General features: G+C 57.3%; 3 protein-coding genes and 1 long non-coding RNA gene across 62 annotated transcripts; 2 read left to right on the top strand and 2 right to left on the bottom strand.

Moving 5' to 3' along the window:
- Positions 1 to 831: 831 nt before the first annotated feature.
- Positions 832 to 7,766, bottom strand: ARL16 (ARF like GTPase 16). Of its 9 annotated transcripts, none has more exons than XM_081576293.1 (5): positions 7,348 to 7,766; positions 6,623 to 6,738; positions 3,597 to 3,710; positions 2,905 to 3,020; positions 832 to 2,745 (listed from the first exon to the last, which is right to left on the bottom strand). In XM_081576293.1, the coding sequence occupies exons 3-5, from the start codon at positions 3,642 to 3,644 to the stop codon at positions 2,574 to 2,576; spliced, it is 336 nt and encodes a 111-aa protein (XP_081432419.1). In that variant the 5' UTR covers positions 3,645 to 3,710; positions 6,623 to 6,738; positions 7,348 to 7,766; the 3' UTR covers positions 832 to 2,573. The 9 variants fall into 9 exon arrangements, with proteins under 9 accessions (XP_081432419.1, XP_081432413.1, XP_081432412.1 ...); XM_081576287.1 differs by adding an exon at positions 4,175 to 4,231 and having other exon boundaries at positions 4,533 to 7,766; XM_081576286.1 differs by adding an exon at positions 4,175 to 4,231 and having other exon boundaries at positions 2,890 to 3,020; positions 4,533 to 7,766.
- On the top strand, positions 4,711 to 17,944 carry HGS (hepatocyte growth factor-regulated tyrosine kinase substrate). 50 transcript variants are annotated; one of them, XM_081576223.1, is made up of 22 exons: positions 4,711 to 4,824; positions 6,337 to 6,421; positions 6,746 to 6,821; positions 7,178 to 7,270; positions 8,886 to 9,009; positions 10,121 to 10,173; positions 10,564 to 10,632; positions 11,287 to 11,411; positions 12,355 to 12,433; positions 12,500 to 12,598; positions 12,685 to 12,827; positions 13,337 to 13,421; positions 13,499 to 13,639; positions 13,734 to 13,793; positions 14,261 to 14,471; positions 14,860 to 15,032; positions 15,109 to 15,249; positions 15,332 to 15,509; positions 16,203 to 16,336; positions 16,412 to 16,531; positions 16,713 to 16,802; positions 17,257 to 17,944. In XM_081576223.1, the coding sequence occupies exons 1-22, from the start codon at positions 4,788 to 4,790 to the stop codon at positions 17,365 to 17,367; spliced, it is 2,427 nt and encodes an 808-aa protein (XP_081432349.1). In that variant the 5' UTR covers positions 4,711 to 4,787; the 3' UTR covers positions 17,368 to 17,944. The 50 variants fall into 50 exon arrangements, with proteins under 50 accessions (XP_081432349.1, XP_081432357.1, XP_081432363.1 ...); XM_081576231.1 differs by having other exon boundaries at positions 12,685 to 12,780; positions 13,383 to 13,421; positions 14,258 to 14,471; positions 15,109 to 15,253; XM_081576237.1 differs by having other exon boundaries at positions 12,685 to 12,780; positions 13,383 to 13,421; positions 14,258 to 14,471; positions 15,109 to 15,253; positions 16,427 to 16,531.
- On the bottom strand, positions 11,011 to 19,285 carry LOC145541031 (uncharacterized). Of its 2 annotated transcripts, none has more exons than XR_014078724.1 (2): positions 19,051 to 19,285; positions 11,011 to 16,089 (listed from the first exon to the last, which is right to left on the bottom strand). It is a non-coding gene; the product is annotated as an uncharacterized LOC145541031 (long non-coding RNA). The 2 variants fall into 2 exon arrangements; XR_014078723.1 differs by having other exon boundaries at positions 15,572 to 16,089; positions 19,090 to 19,285.
- MRPL12 (mitochondrial ribosomal protein L12) lies at positions 19,268 to 23,221 on the top strand. Its single transcript, XM_081576284.1, has 5 exons — positions 19,268 to 19,472; positions 20,078 to 20,264; positions 20,438 to 20,521; positions 22,597 to 22,731; positions 22,829 to 23,221. The coding sequence occupies exons 1-5, from the start codon at positions 19,399 to 19,401 to the stop codon at positions 22,943 to 22,945; spliced, it is 597 nt and encodes a 198-aa protein (XP_081432410.1). The 5' UTR covers positions 19,268 to 19,398; the 3' UTR covers positions 22,946 to 23,221.
- The last annotated feature ends 123 nt before the right edge of the window (positions 23,222 to 23,344 follow it).

The following is a 23,344-nucleotide window of genomic DNA, read 5'->3' on the forward strand; positions in this document are numbered from 1 at the left end:
CGATGGCCAACCTTGGGGGATGGTGTTGGGGCCTAGTGGGACCCCAGGATTCAGCAGCTCACCCTACAACCTGGGCGAGTGGGGAGTGTGCACAGGTGGCACATTCTCCAGGGAGAATGACCAGCCCTTCACCACATTCTCAGGTTCCAGACAGCAGAACAGCTTAGAACCTTGCTCCATCCCAGAAGGGAAGATGGGTTCTGGGTAGCCAGCATGCCTTTCTGGGTCACAGTCACAAAATGGTCCCCACTGGGGCTCCAAACCTCCACCATGCCCATGTTCAGGTGTTACGAACACTGCAAAGCACTTTCCTACAGCCTCAGACCGACTCAGCCAGCCAGCGGCTCCCTCCAAAAACCAGTTATTCTCTCCTCCAGACCTCAGGAAGGCTGTCTTTAAGATTCTTCAGGATGGCTTGCCCAACCCCAGGGCCTCTTCACAGAGCATATTTACTCCATCTGAGAGCTGCTTCTCAGAGCAACTGGGGAAACAAGCAGGCTGAGGATGTAGGTCAACTTGGAGCCCAGACCCCCTCAGCCCACTCTCCTGGAGTGTGTACTGAGCCCCTTGCTTGTCCTCTCTGGGCCTGGACATCTGGCCCTGGGAACAGAGTGGGTGAGGCCAAGGTACAACCACAGGGGTGGCCAAGGCAGGCTAGTGTGAACTGTTCTTGCCCTAGAGAAACCCCAGGGTGTTGGGGCCCTGGGTCCTTACAAGGCTAATGGGGGCCATGCAGGCCTTCCAAAGGCCCTTGGAGCCCAATGAGCTAGACCACCAGCTGACAGAGGAAGGTATTGCAGGAAACTCACAACCACACTCAGAAGCAGAGGATTTCTTACCAGACTGCAGCAGGTTTAATAGCGGCCCCAAAGGTATCCCCAAGTTGTAACCCCCAGAACCTACAAAGAGGACCTGACTTGGAAAATCAATCTTTGTACGTGTGATTGTGGATTTTGAGATGAACTCAGTCTGGATTAAGGTGGGCCCTTGTTTGCGCTCAGCTGCTCAGTTGTGTCGCCTCTTTGAGACCCCATGGGCTGTAGCCTGCCAGGCTCCTCTGTCCATAGACTTTTCCAGGCAACCATACTGGAGTGGGTTGCCATTTCCTACTCCAGGGGATTGTCCTGACCCAGGGATCAAACCTGTGTCTGTTGCAATTCCTGCATTGGCAGTCTGCTTCTTTACCATTGTTACATCCTCATAAGAAAAGATCATGTGAAGACAGAGGCAGAGAATGTCCCTGGTGGTACAGTGGTAAGACTCTGCCTGCCTATGTGGGGAAGATGGATTCAATCCCTGGTCCGGGAAGATGCCACATGCCATGGAGCAACTAAGCCCGAGTGCAACAACTACGCCCTAGAAGCCTGCACCCTGGACCCCGTGCTCCGCAATAAGAGAAAAGTCAAAGTATTAGTCTCTCAGTCATGTTCAACTCTTTGGGACCTGATGGACTGTAGCCCCCAGGCTCCTCTATGCATGGAATTCTCCAGGCAAGAATATTGGAGTGGGTTGCCATTCCCTTATCCAGGGGATCCTCCCAACTCAGGGATTGAACCCAGGTCTCCTGTATTACAGGCAGGTTCTTTACCATCTGAGCCACCAGGGAAGCCCGCAACAAGAGAAGCCACCGCAACAAGAAGCCCATGCGCTGCAAGGCAGAATAGCCCCAGCTCTCTGCAACTAGAGAAAGCCCTCACGCAGCAACAAAGATGCAGCACAACTAAAAAAATTAATAATAAAAAATGAAAAAAGACAGAGTCAGGGATTCAAGTCCAGCAAGCCACAAGCCAAGGACACCATGCAGCAACAGCAGCAAGGAATGGGTTCTCCCTTGCAGTCTCCAAAAGGATCACCCCTGCTGATACCTCAATTTCAGACTTCTGGCTTCCAGTCCTATGACTGTCAAGTTTATGTTGCTGCAAGCCACCGTTTATAGTGCTTCATTACAGGGGCCCTAGGACACAATGCACCAAGCAATAGATGTAGGTGTTTCCTGCAAGCTCTCTTGAGAGAACACAGCGGGCCATGGGGGAACTGTGGCCTGAGGGTTTGGCCATGAGCTCACCAGCATCTCCCATATCCCATCAGAGCCTCTCTCTACCCTGGCCTACCTGTGAGACCCCTGACCACTGAGGCACCTCTGGGTAGTAAATGTTTACTGTTTCTAACCCAAAGCCTGTTTTTTCCGACCACACTGACTCATGTACCTGACGTCTGTGGGGTATCCCACCGTTAGGGCACCAAAAACTTTACAGGCTGGAGCTTGTATCACACTTGAGAGAGATCTCCTGGGGAGAGGGGAACAATTCCCCTAAAACCATCCCAGGATGGTACAGGGCACAAGCCACCTGGCAGGCCTGTCCTCCTCTCCCAACCCTGGAGCCAGAGGGCAGATATCAGGAGTTTCTGTAACCTGGGTGACTCAGTTTATCCATCACTGCAACTCAGCACAGAACCCCGTCTTCCAGGGCTTAGCCTGCTCCTATAAAAAGCAACAGACGGCCAGTGGCCCAGCAGTGCTGCCTCTGCCTTCTTGCCACAAAGCAGGCCAGCCATGCTTCTCCACCCTGCAGTCAACCATTGGTTCTGTGGGTGTCCTGGAGCCAGTGCAGCACATCTGACAAGCCAGTGCCTTTTCGGGCGCTGATTTCTGCGGTGGTGATCTTCTGCTTGGCGCAAGCAATGAGATCCGGGAGCCTGATCAACGACTTCATCTCTTCTATGGTCATGTAACAGGGCAGGTCACTGGAATGAAAGCAGCACGTATCAGAGTGGGCTGCCAGAAGCCTACCTAGCCATCACTGTACCCCTCCCACCCCACAATGAGACACCCTCTTGGCTATCCTCTACAGGAGCTCCACCCTGGGGCACACCTGCACTCCCGCTCACCTCACAGACACGTACATTTTATTGAAGAGAATCAGAACTGATGCTTCTGCAAGTTCTTCTGCCGATAGGAGACCCAGGAGCTGCACACAGGATGCCGAGAGCTGGGTGGGGTTAGAGGCATCCACCATGAACTGGAAAGAAGTGAATGGAGATTAGGGCCCCCCTGGGATGAAATACCATCCTTGCCAAATCTCTATTCACATCACAAGCATGGCTCAGGAAGAGCAAGGAAGGCTTCAGGAAAAGCAGAGGGGAGCAAGCTATGCAAGAATCACCCGTGTTATTTGTTTCCACCTACATGGAAGTCACTCTACTTGTGTAGCCATTACTTTTACAAAGAAGTGTCCCAGAATTTGGGGCATAGATCTTGCCAGGATGGGATGAACCAGGGCATACATAATTAAAACATAAAACATACAAACACACCCAGAACAATAAGACAGTGAGTGGATGACACAGTTATCTGCAGAGAAGAAATACTGTCTTCAGCAACCCTTCGGTGAGCTTTCACGTTTGCCTGGGAGCAGCAGCATTAGGGAGCAGCTGGAGTCCCAGAAGGAAGCAATTCTGGCCTGGGCCATGTTTCCTTGACTAGCATAGCTGCCTAGGAACCCAAATTCTATCCCACACAAAGTGAAACTGGGGACTAGACAACACTGAAATGGGGACTTTCTTCCCCAAAGGAAGGGCAAAAGACTAGGACCTACCAGGACAGAATGACAGTTTCCATAGTAACTGGACCAGATGGGGCCCATGCAGCCCCCCAGCTCCCGGATGGTGATCTTTTTTTGAGCCACAATGTCCGTTAAGTTGGTACCCACCTGTGGAAAAAACCGAGATGTAGAGACCACCACAAGCGCTTTCCCACTGGCATCTCCTGGAGAGCAATGTGACCAGCCCTTTACACTGCGACCTAACCACCAACATAGGTCTTCTCAAGTGTTTAGGCTCTAAGGCAGAACCCACAAGGGAGGAAGTCTAAAGATGCTCCCCGGGGTGCAGGACCCACAGGGCTGGCTGTGGCCGGGGGCACCAACACCTGCCAGAGGGATTCGCCCTGTGCGGGGAGCAGCAAACTCAATCTGACCAGTGGTGAGAGGCAGGCGGCTCCGGATGCCCTGCAACTCTGTCCTGGCGGAGCCAGGCTCACCGCGGTGACATCCACCACCTCCAGAAAGGTGTCTTGAACACACCCACCAGTCAGACCCCAGCTTCCATTTAAAGGAACCCAAAGCTCTGCTAATCGCAAGGGGACCCGCTTCTCCTAAACCTGCAGGACGCCTACCGTGGGCTGCGTCGGGGGTGGATCGCCCAGGTCGCCCTTCCCATCCCGGGAGCTCATCTGTGCAAGGCAGTCAAGGACTCTTGAGTGGGTCCAAGGAGGGCGCGCCGGCCGGACCCCGCCCCACGCCCGAGCGCCCACGACGCACCCCGCCCTGCTCGCCACCAGCGCCCCTCGGATCCCCACGCCCCTCCGGACCCCCTTGCCGCCCCCGCCTGGCGCGGAAGGATAGTCTGCAGGCGTTTCACCAACAGCGTCTTCCCCACCCCAGTGGCCCCTAGCAGGAGACACATCCCGCTTTCCGCTTCCCGCTTCCCGCTCCACTCGACACCCTTAGTCCTGTAAGCCACGCAAGGCCCACCCTCAGCTCCGCTCTCATTGGATAGACTCCGCCGCCGGGCAGCTCATTGGCTCCCGACTCTAACCGTCTCAGTAGGCGCGGTCTAATCGGCGCCCAGCGTCTGGGGCCAGCGGAAAGACCCGCCTCCCCACGGCTCGCGGGCTGGCCGGCGACGTGCGCGTGCGCGCGTCTGAGAGGCAGGCGGAAGCGGAAGTCGGGGGCGCGCCGGCCACCAGTGGAGATCGCCGCGGCGTAAGGTTGGGGTCCCGGGTCGCCATGGGGCGCGGCAGTGGCACCTTCGAGCGTCTCCTAGGTAACGCGGCTCCCGCTCCCCGGTGGGAAAGACCCCCGCCCCCAGTGCTCCCGGGCGACCGCCGCGCGACTCGGGCCCTGGGCGGGTGCGCAGGCGACGTCAGGCCCGGCGGTCCTGGGCGCAGGGCCTGGCGCCGACCGATTGAGTGAGGGTCCGCGCAGGAGACCGGCCAGGAGCTTGGGGAAGTAACTATCAGCGTCTGGCCAAGCGGGCCTCACGTCCTGAGTCACGAGAATGGATGACTCAGTGAAATAGTAAAGTCTCAGTAGACCCTCTCTCCCCGCCAAAGACCTAGGTTGCGTGGGATTTGGGAATTCTGACCCATACATGGGCCCCAAAGGATGGAGCCAGCACTGTCCTCCCTGGGACCTGCCAGCTCTTTGGAGCGCTGCTTCCCCAGGGATCCAGACCCGCGCCGTATGTCCCCACTGGGCTCCGGGAAGAAGCGCTGGGGCTAAGGAATCGAAAATTTCCTCTGTTGGGGTGGATAGCTGATCCTTCTGAACCTCCTGGAGGTCACAGGTTTTAGGAAGGAAAATCAATGTTTATGGACAAGCTCACTCTCCTTCAGGAAGCTGTTCTGTGTTTGGGACAGGCGCTCTGGGTATTGGAATTGTCAGCCTGAACCTGGCCTCCTTTTTCCTCAAACGCGATTTCGGAGGGACCTCAGATGAGGCCCCTTCGTTGCTCATTGAATTATCTGGGCTGAGGAACTCAGCTCATGAGATGGTTCAGCCCTTGAGCGATCAATCCAGGAGTCACTGTCAGATCCTTTTTGATCTGTACGACTCCAGGGACCATGGTCCTGACTGAAGTGGGAGAGCAGCCCCTGAGCCGCTCATCTGTGTGTCTGAGGCCACAGTGACATAGACTAGAGGCGGTCGTTGGAGAATCCTTCTTGGCAGGTCAGCCCTGTCTGCACTCCACAAAACCCTTGAGGCAGAGGACCTGGGTCTCTGTCGTTGGAGAATCCTTCTTGGCAGGTCAGCCCTGTCTGCACTCCACAAAACACTTGAGGCATAGGACCGGGGTCTCTGCTGTATGTCTCTCCAGCAGTGCCACAGCTGAGAGCTAAACAGGCTAAGCTTCTGAAAACCAGGGACTCTGAGGGATGAGGCAGCAGAGCTTAGTGTTGAATTCTGGCTCCACCCCAGCAAGCTGTGTGATTTCAGGCCTAGTGACTTCACCTCTCTTCACTTCTCACCTAGTTTCTTTGTCTGCAGAGAGGGTGGAAATATCCCCTAATTCTTAAGGTTGTGTGAGAATTGAGTGAGTTCACATTAAGTGTTTGGAACAACACTTGTGTGTAAAAAGCCCACAATGTCTTTCAGGAAGGACAGTGCTTTCCATGATTATTGTCAGGTGTCAGGAGGATGGTCACGTAGTTTTCCGTTTGGTCCAGATGTCTAAAATGGGAAGGGGGCAATTCCTTCTGCCTGTTGCTGAGCTGGGGGTCCAGCTAAGGGATCACCCAGCAGGATGAGCCTCTGTAATGGTGCATTTCTGCCTTAGACAAAGCGACCAGCCAGCTTCTTCTGGAGACTGACTGGGAGTCCATCCTCCAGATCTGTGACCTGATCCGCCAGGGGGACACACAGTAAGTGCTCCCTCGGAAGCAGTGGGGTGGCTGCACCGTGGACTGGGGTTGCTTGGTGCCCACTCATCTTCCAAGATCCTGCCCTGATGAAAGCTGAGCATGTTAGGCCCCAGTGGAGGACTGTGTGGTCTGTACTAGGGCTCTTGAAATCTTGGGACAGTTAAAGGACTTTCTCTGTACAATTTGGGAGTACATGGTTACCTGGTTTGCCTAGGGGGTCTCAAGCACCAGATGGCCAATGGGCTTTTCCTCAGTCTGAGAAGCTGTTTTGTTCTTTTTTTTTTTTTCCGTTTGCCTTTACCAACGCCTTTTTTTTTCTGTCAGGGCGAAATATGCAGTGAGTTCCATCAAGAAGAAAGTTAACGACAAGAATCCCCATGTGGCCTTGTACGCCCTAGAGGTAATCAGACCCTGGACTCCAGTCGGCCCTGGTCGGGGTGGCAGTGATGGGCACACCGCCAGCAGTGGAGGCACCAGGGACAGAGGGCTGGGCTGGGCTGGGAGCAGTGCCTCCGCTGTTCCGCCTGAGGCTGACTCCAGTGTCTGTCCTTGGTGATAAAACATGGATTTAGAAGGAGCAGGTGTAGCCCTGGCTGCTGCTTGCCTTGGAGACTGCTCTGTGGGCTTTCCTATTCAGCTGGGTGGTCTGAGGGCCCTGTTGAGGCCCTCTTTCTTGTGGGGAAGGTGGACCTGTCCAGGAGGGGGAGTTCCTGCCCTGACCAGCAGCTTAAGTCTTCCCCTCCCTGGGGTCTGCAGGTAATGGAGTCTGTGGTGAAGAACTGTGGCCAGACAGTCCATGACGAGGTGGCGAACAAGCAGACCATGGAGGAGCTGAAGGAGCTGCTGAAGGTGGGTGCTCTGCAGGGAGCAAAGAGGCCTGTGCGGGGGTGTGACACCCTGAGGGCTTCTTGGGGCTTTGCTGGTACCTGTGTCAGAAACAGTGCCAAGGGCTGGAGGCAAGTGTTTATCATCCCTGCCTGGAGAGGTCAGGCCTTCCCGGAAGCTAGCCAGGGCTGCATCTGGGGGTGCGGAGGTGACCTCACTCCTCCTGCTAGGTGAAGAAGACTTCCTGGGGGGCAGGAGCTGAGTCTTGAAGGGCAGGGTATGCTCACTGAGCAGCAGAGAAGGTGGAGAGGGACAGTGTGCGTGTGGCCACGGGCAGAGCATGTGAGTGGAGACCTGGGGTCCCCGAAAGACTTGCGTAGAGCAGGGAGGCACGTGAGTTTGATGTGTTTGTGGAGGCAGAGCTGGGGAATGGCAACAGAGAAGGGATGCCAGAGCAGTGGGCAACTCGCCCCCCTGCCCCACCCGCCAAGGCAGAGGAGGGAACGTCCTCCAGGACCTCAAAGGGTCATCCGAGCAGGGCAGGTTCGCTGCCCGCCTGTAGGGATTGTGATGTGGCTGGTGACAGCAGGAGGTTGTATGATGTAGAGTGGGGTGGTGCAGCCATTCTTGGGGGTGAAGGGCATCCCACAGAGCTGAAGCCATCCTAGGTGGCAACCTAGGAGCACAGCTCCGGCACCAACTCCACCGCCACTGAGGCCTGGGCCTGTTGGGCGCCTATGGGCCTCGAAGCCCGGAGCCTATCTGAGGCTGAGCTGACAGTGGGACTTTTCCAAAGCCCTGACTGGAGGCTTGGCCAGCCCCTCCTCTGTCCTGGGTAACAGAGGAAGAATTAGAACCTGCCCTCCTTGTGTGGGCATGACCGTGTCCTGTTCACACGGCACGGGGTCTGAGTCTTTGGAGGGCCGGGGCTACCTGGAGAGGGGTCCGCTGACTGGACCCAGATTACAAAAAGAGCAGGAAATCTGGCATGTGAGCTGTGGTGGGTGTCTCCTCGAAGCAACTTTCTCAACCCACCGTCCTGAGCATTGTGTGTGTACATCGTCAAGAGATCTCTAAAGATGGGGCCGGTTGTGCTTTAATCTGCTGGAGGTGGTGGCTTTGTATGTGGGGAACTTTCTGGAGCCATTGGTCCCACCTGTCCGGGCTGCCTATGACTGGAAGGAGGGAGCTGGCTGACCGTGCATCGACACCCTCAGCCCAGGCTTGGTTGGCTCTGCCTGTTGGAGGCTGGCCTTAGCCAGCCCCAGAGTGGGTCACAGGCTGAGGGGCTCCCTAGGTGGTCAGGGCCCTGGCGGGCACAGGGGTGAGATGGGGAGAGACAGATGGTGATGGGACAGTAGGGGTGAGAGAGCCTTCACTTCAGGGATTCCCCAGGTTCTCCCAGGTGGTTAGAGACCAGTGCAGGCCCTGAGTCGACAGACAGGAGGAATGGATTTGTCTTTGGGGACGGGGTTCCCGGAGGAGGCCTGGTTCTGGGGGGTGGGTCCCTACATAGCCCCAGTGCCCTACTTGGGGGACTGGCCCCACCGCCTGTAGGCGTCTTGCCAGCTGCTTTCTTGTTCTAAGGTATCTCTTTGGCACCTCCATTTCCTCATCTTGCTGCTTCTTTTGCCTACAGAGGCAGGTGGAAGTAAACGTGCGGAACAAGATCCTGTACCTGATTCAGGCCTGGGCCCACGCCTTCCGGAACGAGCCCAAGTACAAGGTGGTCCAAGACACGTACCAAATCATGAAGGTGGAAGGTGAGTCACGGGGGTCGGGGCGAGAAGGTCCAGTCCCAGGCTTGGGATGCACCATCAGGAATTGGGCTGCCCTGCACCAGGTGGGCCCAAGGGAGGGTGTGCTGAGGGTGGCACTGTGCTCTGAGCACAGGGGACTTGGAGAGACTTAAGCGGGATTGTGGCAGCTGAGGCAGGCTTCTTCAGGCCCATTGTGTGTTCCTCCCTGTTGTTGTGGCGCTTGTGGAGAGATGTTAGGGTTCTGGCAAGGAGAGTGGTGGATTCAGGCCACGTTTGGAAGATTTCTTGGTGCTCTCACCAGGTGTGGGTGAGAGGGCAGGCTGGGTCCTCTCCTACCTGTGCCGCACAGTAGGGCCAGGTCTTCTGACCCCAAGATGAGCCACGGAGTGGGAGCATGGGCAGTGCCTGTTGGTTGCAGGGTGGGCAGGACTGTGCAGACACTGTGCGATGAAGGACCCATCCAGGTCAGAAAGCTGTTCTCAGACTCTGAATTCCTGGACTTTAGACATGAGAGAGAACATCCAGAGTTTATGGAGGGAATTTCCCAGCAGTCCGCTGGTTAAGATTCTGGACTTTTCACTGCCGGGGACCCAGATTTGATCTCTAGTTGGGGAACTAAATCCCACAAGTCACACAGCATGACCAAAAAAAAAACCCAAAAACAAAGACTTACAGGATTCCAACGGGTCCATGTCTCAAAAAAAGAAAAAAAAAAAAGCTTGGGAACTCCAGTTTGAAAGCTCTGGGAAGTGTGGTTGGCTGAAATGCAGGCCAGGAGCCAGACGGGAGGCCCAGGGAAGACCCGTGAGGCCTTGATGTGGTGGGAGCAAGGCTTGGCTCTGTGTGTGGTCCCCAGGACTGAGCGGCTATGTGGAGCCACCCCAGCTGTGGGGCAGGCCAGCTGAGCTGCGCCCCAAGACGCCCTTGTGTAGTGTGAGGTCACTGTGCCTCCTGCCTGGGGCTCCAGGCCTCTTCTGCCTGCTCGGGGAGGCAGACGCCAAGAGCTGGGATGTGACCTCTGAAGGCCTCAGGGCTGATGGATAAGGACAGGTGAGGCCGAGGGCCTCACACACCAGGGCAGCGTTCAGCAGTAACAGGGGCCTCCTTTCTCCAGGACACGTCTTCCCAGAGTTCAAGGAGAGCGATGCCATGTTTGCTGCGGAGAGAGTGAGTTCACGGGGTGCTGGGTCCAGGAGTTAGGCTGCTTGCAGGAGGCAGAAGGGAGACCCTGGGATCTGGGCTTGTTGGGAGCAGGTGAGCTGGTAATTGACCTCAACACGAGAATGCTCTTTAAGTAGAATATGCAGCTTTGTCTGCAGGTTGAGAAAGGAACCTGGTTGAAGGTGCCTTAGGGCTGTGGTTCCCAGTTAAATACTTCCATGTCCCCGAAGCTGTGGGAAGTCTTGCAGTCAGGTCTCTAGAAAGAAAAGACCGTTTTGGAGGGAGAGCCTTCCTCGAGTCATGTCTGCAGTGGGTTGGCCGCAGCCCCCTGCAGCCCCTGTGGAAAGTGGGGTGGCGGGGAGGGCCGGGGCATGTGACCTGACTGCCCGTCCCCAGGCCCCCGACTGGGTGGATGCCGAGGAGTGCCACCGGTGCCGCGTGCAGTTCGGGGTCATGACCCGCAAGGTGAGTGCACCTGCCTCGGCGGGGGGAGGCAGGGCCCGGCTCCCCGCCTTGTCGGAACAGACCCCAAGCTTCCCGCTGTCATCACAAGGCCGCTGCGCCCATAGCAGCCCCTTTTTCTCTGGTCTGGGACCTGGTGGTGTGCGGAGTGAGGTCACCTGGGGTCCTTGTCCAGTGGTCAGCGCTCTCAGGCAAGGCTGCACTCCAGGGGAATGGAAACACCCCATCCCTGGGGGTTTGGGTCTGCATTGCCTTGGCCAATAGCCCCTTGGCTGAGTCTCTTCAGCTGACTTGACTTGTCTGGCTTGGACCCTCCCTCTGCTCACCGAAGCCGTGGCCACGGCTGGGGCCTGGGACATCTGAGCAGACTCCCTAGACTCATTGTCCAGCATAACTTATTTATTAGGACAGCTTATGTGTTATCTTTTGTGAACTTTTTTCCTTAATTTGACTTTTTTTCCTCAAAGCGGAGGCTACAGTTGAGAGCTTGCGAGTGTGCCCTGTTCCCCTAGCGCCTTTATGGCCTCCCAGGCTCACCTTCTGCCCACCCTGGCCTGGGAGGCCCAGCCTGGCACGTCCTGCAGCGGGGTGGTGCTGGGCAGGAGGTGGGCGTGAGGAGTGACTGACCAGGCCTCCCTGACCCACCCCGTGTCACAGCACCACTGCCGGGCGTGTGGCCAGATCTTCTGCGGCAAGTGCTCTTCCAAGTACTCCACCATCCCCAAGTTCGGCATCGAGAAGGAGGTGCGAGTGTGTGAGCCCTGCTACGAGCAGCTCAACAAGTGAGTCCCCTGGGACACTGAGTGGAGCTAGGACAGTGCCAGGCAGGGCCCCTGGGTCTCAGTTCTGCTGGTCAGTTGCTCGTGTTTGTTTATAAAGTTTTGGGAGAAGAGACGCAGGAGTTTCCTGGAGACCCCCACCCCACGACAGTGAATTGCCTTTCTGCAGCCCCATTGATTTCATCATACATATACACACACACACACAGACCCCAGGCCTGTGTGCCCACACACACCTTGTATCCTGAACCAGTCAAGAGGGAGCCGCAGGCGCCCTGTCCCTCTCCCCTCGACTCCCATGTGCGCTTCCCAAGGGGGACTTTTCCCCATGAGACTGCTGTTAGCAGTTGAGTTGGGGCATTTGACATCAGTGTAGTTAGTCCCTGTTCAGGGTTCCCAAGTCCCAGTAACATCCCATGGTGGTTCTGTCCTGTCAGGACCTGGCCACCTCCTCAGCTCTCTAACCTGGTGAGTTTCAGCCTCTTTGTCTTTTGTGACAAGGACATCTCTGAGGGGTCTAGGCTGTTGATGCACATCTCTGGGTTTGGATCCAAGGTTTCCTTGTGACAGTCAGGCCCTGTGTGGCTGGCCCAGGAGCCCGTGTTGTCCATCTTCCCAGCATCCGTGATGGGATCTGATCTCCTGGGGAAGTGGTATCTGTAGGCCACTCCACTGGGAGGTCCTTTTCTGTGGAAAGCTGCAGCATGGAAGGTGTTTGAGCCCCATTTTCAGGAAGGGGGCTGTCGTTTAGGCCAGTGACTTGCCCAGGGCCCTGCAGCCCAGGGGTGATAGCTGGTTCGAGGGTCCAGCTTTTCTCTGGAGTTTGGTCTGTGGAACCCCCATCTTCCTTCCCTGGGGGTGTCAGAGGGAAGCCCTAGGCTGTGTCTAAGAACACATTGGGGTGGGATACAGCGCCCGGTGACACACGGCATCCTGTCTCCTCCAGGAAAGCGGAGGGAAAAGCGGCCTCGACGACGGAGCTGCCCCCGGAGTACCTGACCAGCCCGCTGTCTCAGCAGTCGCAGGTACTGCCCGGGCCTCTGGGGGCACCTTGACCCTTGGCCCTGCTAACCCTGTCCTGTCATCCTCAGCTGCCCCCCAAAAGGGATGAGACAGCCCTTCAGGAAGAGGAGGAGCTGCAGCTGGCCCTGGCCCTGTCTCAGTCGGAGGCCGAGGAGAAGGAGCGGATGGTGAGCAAGGGGCAGCCTTGCTGAGTCGGGGTGCCCACGGAAGTGTGGAGTGCACCTTGGACACCCTCCTCCTGGTTCTCCCACAGAGGCAGAAGTCGGCCTATACCGCGTACCCCAAAGCGGAACCCACACCCGTGGCCTCCTCAGCACCCCCCGCCAGCAGCCTATATTCTTCGCCTGTGGTGAGCCTGCCCTTCAGCTCAGCCCCACTGGCTTGGACCCCCTTCCTGTGGGGTGGGGCGGCGGGGGGAACAGGCGACTGTGCCTCAGCAGGGATGCTTGAGTCTCCTGGGCAGGGGCAGAGTGCAGCCTGGTGCCCACAGGTCTCAGCTCCCTGGTTGGGACCCCGGTGGAGCAGAGGACAGTGCAAGGGCTGGAGGCCTCACTGTCGAGACCCTGGTCTCTTCCATACCCCCCCGAGCGGGACACCTTGGGTGAAAAGTGCTCTGTTTTTCTAGCCTCCCATGGGGCCATCACAGGTCTGTGTGCTGAAGGTGGACCCAGTTCTCTCTGTAAAAAGGTGTCAGGTTGGGTAGAGGTTTAGAAAGTTATTTGCAAACTCTGCAGGGCACTGTGGCTAGAGCTGAGAGAAGCCCTGCCAGTTGCCCACCCATCCTTGTGGTCCGTGGGAGGGCTGGTGGGGCAGCACCCCGCATCCCATCTATGGTTACGGAGCCCCTTGGCGCTCGGAAAGACTGGCCAGTCTGCAGGGTCTACTCTTACGGCTATATCATCCAGGCCTCTCTTCGGCCTGTGGCCTCTCACATCCACCATGTCTCCCCAGAACTCGTCGGCGCCTCTGGCTGAGGACATTGATCCTGAGGTGAGGATACCCCAAGTGTGGCACTTTCCCCTCGCTGCCTCCTGGCCCTTGCAAGTGACTCCCTCTTGGCTGTGCAGCTTGCGCGGTACCTGAACCGGAACTACTGGGAGAAGAAGCAGGAGGAGGCTCGGAAGAGCCCCACGCCGTCCGCGCCAGTGCCTCTGACAGAGCCCATGGCCCAGCCTGGGGAGGGACACACAATCCCTGCCAACGTGGAGGTAAGGGGCCACTCTCAGGCTTCGGACTGTGGTCCCTTGGGAGAGGGACACCAGGATAGGCAGAGATGGAGTCTCACTGTCTGGTCTCTTCCAGACTTCCCTCCCAGAGACAGACCCTCAGTCTGTAACTGCAGCTGGAGCCGCCTTTAGTGAGGTAAGCCATGACTGCGTCCTCGGGCTGGGGGCAGACTTGGCCTCCCAGCGTGCTGAGCGCCAGGCTCACAGTGACTTCCCAGAGGTGGGCTTGTTGCCGCTTACAGCTCTCTGTTGAACATCTCTGGGTTGGCTGTGGGCCCTGCTCAGCTCCTTGCTATCTACCCCAAACAGGTTGGAATATTCTGGGACTTTGCACTTTGGTGCCCAGTGGAGTAAGAGGCCAGGGCCAGGACAGCTTCGTCTCAGCCACACTGTGCCTGTGGGCAAAAGCCGAGTCTCCCTGGGCCTCCATTTCCTCCCTTGTGAACCAGGTGCTGAGGGCACCTCTTGCAGACCCCCAGGGGGACCCAGTCAATCGTGCAGCAAGCTCAGAGCTCAACACCTGGCTCAGCCAGACAGGGACCCTGCCCCAACTCAGGCTGGGGGTGTGGGAAGTGCTCAGGCAGATTCCCTGTGCCCCAGCAGCAGTACCAGAATGGGGAGTCAGAGGAGAGCCACGCGCAGTTCCTGAAGGCCCTGCAGAACGCCGTCACCACCTTCGTCAACCGCATGAAGAGCAACCATGTGCGGGGCCGCAGCATCACCAATGACTCGGCCGTGCTGTCCCTCTTCCAGTCCATCAACACCATGCACCCCCAGCTGCTGGAGCTGCTCAACCAGCTGGATGAGCGCAGGCGTATGTGATACGTGCACCCTCCCAGGTGTCCCTCCAGGGCCTTGGGGGGCTCCCATCAGGGGCCTGCCACACCTGCTAGGGGCAGTGGGTACCTTCTGGGCAGGCATTATTGTGCTTGGGGTGGTGTGGGCAGGGCTGCCCCGAGGGACCTTGGGCTCTGCATGAGGGAGTCCCAGTGGCAGGTGTCCCACTGATCACAGTGAGCTGGAGGGAATGTGTATGTGTGTGTATGTGCGTCCACCCACCCAGGAGCCCCTATGCCAGCTGCACCCTGTAGACAGGCGCTCAGCTGGGCCCTGCCATTTCCCAAGCCAGGGCAGTGCCCCACCGCTGGGCAGCTCGTGTTCCAGCCAGTGCCAAGGCCCCCCACCTCGCTCCCTCCCCACAGTGTACTACGAGGGACTGCAGGACAAGCTGGCGCAGATCCGTGATGCCCGGGGGGCGCTGAGCGCCCTGCGGGAGGAGCACCGGGAGAAGCTTCGCCGCGCGGCTGAGGAGGCCGAGCGCCAGCGCCAGATCCAGCTGGCCCAGAAGCTGGAGATCATGCGGCAGAAGAAGCAGGTGCGGTGGCGGCGGCCTGTCCTGGCCGTGGGGTGCTGGGGACAGCCGGCCCTGACGCCTGCCTCGTGGCCCACAGGAGTACTTGGAGGTGCAGCGGCAGCTGGCCATCCAGCGCCTGCAGGAGCAGGAGAAGGAGCGGCAGATGCGCCTGGAGCAGCAGAAGCAGACCATCCAGATGCGGGCCCAGATGCCAGCTTTCTCCCTGCCCTATGCCCAGGCATGTACCCACCACACACCCCAGTCCCTCCGGGCACCCTGGTGACAGAGAAGTGCCCTGAAAGCTGTCTCTCTGTCTTCAGCTCCAGGCTGTGCCTGCGGCGGGGGGCGTGCTGTACCAGCCCTCTGGCCCGGCGAGTTTCGCAGGCACCTTCAGCCCGGCCGGCTCGGTGGAGGGCTCGCCCATGCACACCATGTACATGAGTCAGCCGGCCCCGGCCGCCAGTGGCCCCTACCCCAGCATGCCAGCAGCCGCAGCAGGTAACGGAGTGGGGTGGGGCGGGAGGGTGGGGGGCCAAAAGCCAAGACAAGCCCCAGACCACTACCCTTTCCTTCTTTTATTGTTATTTTGGTGTGATCCCAAACTTACAGAACAGTCAGCAGAGCAGTGCACAGCGTTTTTCAGAGTCACACTCTCTCCCCACACTCACCGTCTCTTCTGACCCAATTTAGGGGGAGTGGCGGGTGTGACACCCTTTACTACTAGAGGCCTCAGTGCGTTTGCTAAACCAGGATGCTCCCCAGGGCCTGGGCACAGGTGCCAGACGAAGAGCCTTGAGGCCCTGGTGTGACTGCATCCATGGCCCGCTCAGCACTCACACGGCGCCAGGGCCTCATTTGTGCCAAAAGGAAACCCGTCACATGTTTACCTGTACTCCCTGTTTCACCCTCTTTAATATAGAACATTCCTCGGTCTGCCGTGGGGTTCTGTGACACTGACTTCCCAAAGACAGCTGGCATGTCGTCTTGCAGGCCACCTCTCATCTGGGCTGTGACTAGTCTTCTGAGAGTGTGACATTCTGTGGGTCCTTTCCTGTCTTTGTTGATTTCACTTACTATCCTGTGAGAATGTGAAACAAAATTATTTCCATAAGTCACAAGGAAAAGGGAAACTCAAACCCCTGTCTCCTGCCCCATCCTCAGAGTTCTGAGCTCTCTCCTCTTTGCCTGCAGATCCCAGCATGGTGAGCGCTTACATGTACCCAGCAGGGGCGGCTGGTGCACAGGCAGCCCCGCAGGGCCCCACAGGGCCCACCACCAGCCCAGCCTACTCATCATACCAGCCTACTCCCACCCAGGGCTATCAGGTAGGTGGAGAGGCCGCGCCTTCCCTACAAGACCCCTGGGCCCAGCTATCTCCCATTGCCCTCTCTCCTCCACAGAACGTGGCCTCCCAGGCCCCACAGAGCCTACCAGCCATCTCCCAGCCCCCGCAGTCTGGTACTATGGGCTACATGGGGAGCCAGTCAGTGTCCATGGGCTACCAGCCTTACAGCATGCAGGTGAGAGGCTGTTGGGGGGCATCAGATGGAAGGAGCAGGGCCCCTGGGGGTGGGAGCATGCTGGGCAGGCTCCACGCTCTGCTCACTGCCCCATGTCCCCTCCACTGCTTCTCCTTGATGGTTGGCATTTACCTGGTTACAGAACTGCTCTCTTAGCATGGGGCTGTTTCATTGTCCACAGAATCTCATGCCGACCCTCCCCGGCCAAGACACACCTCTGCCGCCCCCACAGCAACCCTATATCTCAGGGCAGCAGCCCGTGTACCAGCAGGTGAGCCTCTCCTGGGACCACCGTGGGTCATGACAGGGGACAGGCTTCACTCTGGACACCCCCCCCTGCAGTGGGGCTGCCCTGGGAAGTGCAGCCGGCATGGGCCAGGACTGCTGCTCTTCAGGCAGGACCAGGACAGACATGTAGCAATAGCTGTTGGGTGTCAAAACCATATGTCTACTTAAAAGCCCAAGATCCCGTCTACTCAGTTCCAGAGACATGAAGCCAGAATGCCTGGGGAGTAGAAGCCTGTCTCTGCTGGGGACAGGAAGAGGACAGGGAGTCCATAACGAGTGGAGGAAGGGAAGGAGTCAGGAACGTGGGCTTGAGGGGCCTAAGTACTGGGGCAAGGCTGGTTTGTGGAGTGTTCTGGAGAGGAGCTGGTAGAGGATGGGGAGGCTGGGGCCTGCAGCGGGAGGACAGACCACTGGCCTGTGTGTCCCCCCCCCCGCAGATGGCGCCCTCCAGCGGCCCTCCTCAGCAGCAGCCCCCAGTGGCCCAGCAGCCCCCAGCACAGGGCCAGCCAGCACAGGGCAGCGAAGCCCAGCTCATCTCGTTTGACTGACCCCGGCTGGGAGCGTCCCATCTAGAGTAACACTACGGTTCTCCAAAACCACCGCCTCCATCTCTAACTAGCATCATCTTCCCGCCTCGCTCTCTCCCCTCTGCGTGGGCGGGGTGGCCCTTCACTCCGGCCCTCCTCCATCTTTGTCCTTGCCTGCCAGCTCCTGGTCCCCCTAGGCCCCATCCTTGTCCCTGTCTCCTTGAGTTGGTGTCTGACTCCATTCCCCAGGGCTGGGCCTCGGGGAGGAGGGTGGAAGGGAAGGACCTTCCCTGAGAGGAAGCCCCCAGCCGAGTATGTCGGGTTCTGTGAGGGCTGGCCAGAGTGGGGTCTCTGCCCTACACAGCTCATGCCCTCCCATCCCCCACCCGGGAGACCTTGGGGCCATGGTCTGTGACTAGCGTGAGTGCTCCCCAGAGTTCTCCAGCATGGCCCCCCAGCCTGTCAGCAGGGATGCTCCTGGCCCTCACGGGAAGGGTGGGGCCTGTCTCCAGCTTCTCTGCTTCTGAGCTGCCATCTTATCCAGTGCCCTGAGTAGACGGAATGGAACAGCGATAATAAAAATGTCTTTCAACAAGTACCAGGGTGTCGACTCAAAGGGAAATTGCTGGGCAGCTGCTTCAGTTCTGGTCAGGTGTGTGGGTGCCTCCTCACAGGCCAGCTGCCCCTCACCCCAGGCCCAGCTCCACAGGATTCTCAACTGGTGCACGCTACTTGGCCTTGAGATCGGTTGTCTTCCTCCCTGAGACTGAGCACCGAGGACCTGTGCCCTCTCCACCCAGCTGCCCTGATTCCTGGGCCCCAGTATGGGGCCTGGGCTCTAGTCTGAATCTGCACTGTCAGAACTGTAGCCTAGAAGAAAATGTTTATGACAACACAGATTCACGGCCTCTCACATCCAGGGTTCAGAACATTTCATAAACTAAGTGTGCAAACCTCTTGGGTGACTCCCCTTGTTAGCTCTTCTATGAAGCAATGCAGTAGTTTAATGGACTCAGAGCTCAGGTCAAAAGCAGGGCCAGGATCACAGAGGTGCTGGGCAGAGGGAAGCCCAGCCTTCGACCTAAAGTCAGGAGTGTTCTCCCTGGGCTCTTAGAAAATCACCTATGGTATCTAGGACAGGAGAGGGGTATGTCCCCTGCTGCATTTAAGGAGCAAAGGCCCTAGGACCCGAAGGACTGGGGACAGCCCATGTGCCAGATATTTGAGAGCTGAACTAGGAGGCAAGAGTACAGAGGATTCGGGCAGCTGGAGACAAGAGTCTAGGCTTACAAATTCTCCCAGGACCCCATCCTCGACCCCTTCCGGGCTCAATCACAACCCTTAGCAAACGCTGCAACCAGTTTCTAGCTCGCGGAGGGCGGCGGCCAGGACGGAAGGACCATATATGTTCCCAAGCTGGCCCGCAAGGCAGCCGTTTAGATACAGAAGGAGGCCGAGGAGAAGGCGGCCCAGAGGGTGGGGGAGCTCCTCCCGCCAGGTGACTACAGGCCACGGGCGGCTGGGCCCCCAGAAAGGGCCTTAAGAGTTAGGGCACTGGGGATGCCCGGCTTGCCCTGCGGCAGCGCAAACGCCACACACCCGGACTCTGCTGCAGGTGTCCCTGTGCCGTTCAACAGGGCCAGGTTCCTGCCCGTTGTCCCTAGTGGATCGAGGGCCCAGTCCGCCTCCCCGATTCGTACGAACCCCGGCGCCGGGTCTCGGCCTTCTCTCGGCTTCACTCACCCCTCGGCGGGAAGGGCCCAGATCAGCCGCCGTCGGGCCACCGCCCCCTCAACGAAGCTCTGCGCCTGCGCCGCCCGTTGATTTTTGCATAATCTCGCGGAGCGAGAGGAGGCAAGTCGAGTTGAGGCTAGAGCGTCCTCCCCCGGTTTGTATGCGCAGCCGTCCGGGAGGCTAGAGCGTACTACCCAACTCTATGCTCGGTAGTCCTGACGGCTAGAGTGTCCTCCCCAGCTCTTATGTCTGGTGGCCCCGGCGGCTAGAGCGTCCCGCCTACTAGGATCCGCGTGTGACCTTCTCTCCTGTGGAGCGATGCTGCCGTCGGCCACAAGCCTTCTACGGGGGCCGTGTCTCGGGCTTCGAGCTGCTGCGCTTCGCGTCGCCAGGTACTGCGGGCCGCTGAGGGCCGGACAGGCTGATAGGATGGGGCCCTTGGCCCGGCACTGAGGGTGCACGTTGGGGCGGCGTCCGCGGGCTAGGGGCTTCCCCCGACTCGGCGAATCCCTACGTGGATGGTAGGCACGGGGTCCCCACTTAGCGATCCCCTAACCTCACGGGACGCCGATAGTTCTGGGGTGGCCCCGGATGACCTTGGACCGGTCCATGCCTTTCTCTGGGCCTCAGTTTCCCCGGCAGCACAGTGACGTGGTAGGACTCCCATGAGTTGATCTGGCGTTCTACTGCCGGGGACCCCAGGTACTGAAAGTTTGCGCGGCAAAATGCATTCAGGTAATTGCTTTACGTCCATGGGCTCGTAGAGTTCATCCAAACCGGAAACGTCGTGTCTGCAAATAGTAATGTGGGTTTCCAAGGCCCTTTGAAGAATATATAAAGTGGCTGGGAAATCCCTTTTGTTATCCACGCGGTCCCTGGAGTCTGAGAACCTGGGTTGGGACCAAGGAGCTAGATCTTCTGAGCTCATGGCACCTACCTGCCTGGCCCATGTCACCTGCCTGTGCTAGGCTGACGACTCTGTTTTAATGGGGTTCAGGCAACAGGTACCTCACGTCTGCGCTGTGCGGCTTATGAGATGCAGCAGCCATCGAAGGGGGGAGGCCCTCACTGGTGCCCCCCTGGATAACGCCCCCAAGGAGTACCCCCCCAAGATCCAGCAGCTGGTCCAGGACATTGCCAGCCTCACGCTGCTGGAGATCTCCGACCTCAACGAGCTCCTGAAGGTATCAGTGCTCAGGCTGGGCAGGGAGCTCTGGGGCCCCTTGCTGGGATATTTGGGAGTATGGTAAATTATCCAAAGTGTGCTCCATAAATGCAAGGACCTTGCCAGGCATGTTCCTGAGCATGTCTGGGTGTGACAACTAGCTCCTGAAATTACCCTTCTTTGTCCCTGCAGAAAACACTGAAGATCCAAGATGTCGGGTTGATGCCGATGGGTGGCATGGTGCCTGGGGCTTCCCCTGCCCCAGCAGCCCCGGAGGTGAGCTCAGGCTGAGGCATAAAAAGGTGTTTCTCTGGTGTCCAGCTGATATCTTGCCTCACCTCACATGGCCGAGTTTCTCTCCTCATCTCTCATCTTGGTCCTGCATCAACCAGGCACAGCCTGCGGGTCTGTGAGCTTTCTGGCTGTGGGCACCCCTGCAGCCTCGCTGGCACCTCCTCCCTGCCAAGACTATGCAGGTTCCTGCCCATATGAAGACCATGTTTGTGGTGGAGGGGAACAGCCAAAGGCAAGGAAACAAGAAAAAAAGAAATTGTATCAAACAGAAAGGGAAAAGAGTAAGGAAGAAACTCTTAAGGGAGGGAGAGGGTTACAGTTTCAAGAAAGGCTGCAGGGAAGGTGACTGAGGAAAGGCTTGAGGAGCTGAGGATGAGAGGGAGGCAGTGGGATGGCAGGGCCATGGAAATCTTGGATTTATCCACAAGGAGAAATAGCAGTTATTTCAATTATTGATATATGCATCTCCCAGCCTCAGAAATCATAAAGGTTTTGCCGTGTTTGCCTCACCTGTTCTTTGAAGCTTGAGGCAGATTTCTGATCTCTTCTGCCTCGTGTGTTCCACCATCCATCTCTGAAAGCACCAGTGTTTCCTCACATTACCAGGAGCTGTTTGCACAACAAATGCAATTAGCAGGGTTTCCTACCCCAGCCTCTTCAAGTTTTGCTAATAGTTCCAGACTTTTTTTTTTAATAGTTTTTTATTTATTAGTCTTAGTTGCAGCACGCAGGATCTTCTTTTCTGTTGTTGAGGCAGGAGGGCTTCGTTGCCCCGAGCCATGCGGGATCTTAGTCCCCTGACCAGGAATCATACCCTTGTCCTCTGCATTGGAAGGCATATTCTTTAATCGCTGGACCACCAGGGAAGTTCCATTTCCAGACTTTTTTTTTTTAATATTTATTTTTGTTTTTGGTTGCACAAGATGTTTGTTGCTACTTGCAGGCTTTCTCTAGTTGTGGAGAACGAGGGCTACTCTCTAGTTGTGGTGCACTGGCTTCTCACTGTGGTCGCTTCTCTTGTTGGTGGAGCACAGGCTCTAGAGTGCAGGCTCAGTAGTTGTGGTGCATGGGCATAGTTATTCCAAAGCATGTGGAATCTTCCCTGACCAGGGATCGAACCCATGTCCCCTGCATTGGCAGGTGGATTTTTATCCACTGTAGCACCAGGAACGTCCCAGACTTTCTTTAAAACAGTTGGTTTACTCAAATCCAAATGAGGTCTGTGTGTTGCATGGTTGTTGGGTTTCTCAAGCCTCTTAAATCTGGGTGGCTGCCCTCAACCCCCTTCCCCCAGCCATCACCTACTGAGGAAACCAGGTCAGGGGTCCTGCGGAGCGTTCCACATCCCACGTGTGTCTGTTAGTGCCACCAGCCTTGTCCACACTCCTCCCCACACCATGAACTGGAAGCTGACTATACAGGCTAAACATCTGGGGCAAGGAGAGAGAGAATTAGTGTGTCACTTGTCTAAACTGGAGCACTTTTAAGAATAAAGGGGGTACTGTTAATAATTAGGCAGCAGACCCAAAGTAGAACTACCCCAGGCTGTTGACCTATGTGGTCCCTGCTATAGGGGTGCTGTAGTTTTCATCACTGGAGCTCTGTCATGCCCAGTTGTCCCATTGTTGGTCACCTGGTGGAGCTGAAGCTGGTTGTAAATTTGTCATCAGTATGTTACCTTGGGCTTGGCTGATGACTACATCAGCACTGCTTTTCTGTAGTGTTATTTTATCTGCAAAGCACTTATGGTGTCATTTTTCCTTGTCTCAAAAGTTAGAATTTTTAAAGGACAAGGAAACTAGAGTGCTGGGTGGTGGGGGCAGAAGTTAGTTTTAGAGCAGCATCTGGAGAGATGGAATGGATCAGGCAAGGAAAGCACCCAATTTGGCAGCCTAAGCCCGCCTGTCTCACTGTGGCCTCCTGGCAAAATTGTAAGTTTTGTCAGGCAGCCTGCCTGGGTCTTGCCTTTGGGTTACAGGACAGGGTGGCCTGGGAATGAATCTGCTTCACCCCGTCCTTTCTCACCTTGCCACCCACTTCTTCCCTCCCTCCCCCAGGCAGTAGAGGAAGATGTCCCCAAACAAAAAGAACGGACACATTTCACTGTCCGCTTGACAGAGGCAAAGCCCGTGGACAAGGTGAAACTGATCAAGGAGATCAAGAACTATGTCCAGGGCATCAACCTCGTCCAGGTGAGGTTCCGTGTACTGCACAGCCCTCTCCCGCTGTCACTCACAGCTATCAGGCTGGCCCAGGCCCAGGTCGGGTTCTGACTTTACTTTCTGGTAGGCAAAGAAGCTGGTGGAATCCCTGCCTCAGGAAATCAAAGCCAACGTGGCCAAGGCCGAGGCCGAGAAGATCAAGGCGGCCCTAGAAGCAGTGGGCGGCACCGTGGTTCTAGAGTAGCCACCCAGGAGACTGTGGACAGGGTTTCCCGGCCCTGAGTGGGGCTCTGCCTGCTTTGCGCCCAGCACCCAGGCTCAGTGGATGGAGCAGCCTTGGAGCAGAACTGGGTATCCGCACCACGAGGCCAACTCTGTTCTGGGACAGATGGCTGGACCTGCTGAGATGGGGAGGGAGGGGCAGCCACTGACTGTGCAGGCCCAGGGAGAAGGACTGTAGAAACTACCAGGAGTGTACACTCCTCCCTGTGGCTACTGGAAAAAATGCATTGTCCAGGCACTGTGTGTGGAGTCGTGTGTGTCAGTTGGGCACCACGTGCAGCGGGCTGTCCTCTTGAGATCCCAACGCAGACTTGTCCTGCTTGTGGGGGTGGAAGCTCCTGCATGGCTGGCACTAAATCTT

Source organism: Giraffa tippelskirchi, chromosome 3, assembly GCF_054371585.1.
Source record: "Giraffa tippelskirchi isolate mGirTip1 chromosome 3, T2T-mGirTip1v1.2.pri, whole genome shotgun sequence".
NCBI classification, from domain to species: Eukaryota; Metazoa; Chordata; class Mammalia; order Artiodactyla; family Giraffidae; genus Giraffa; species Giraffa tippelskirchi.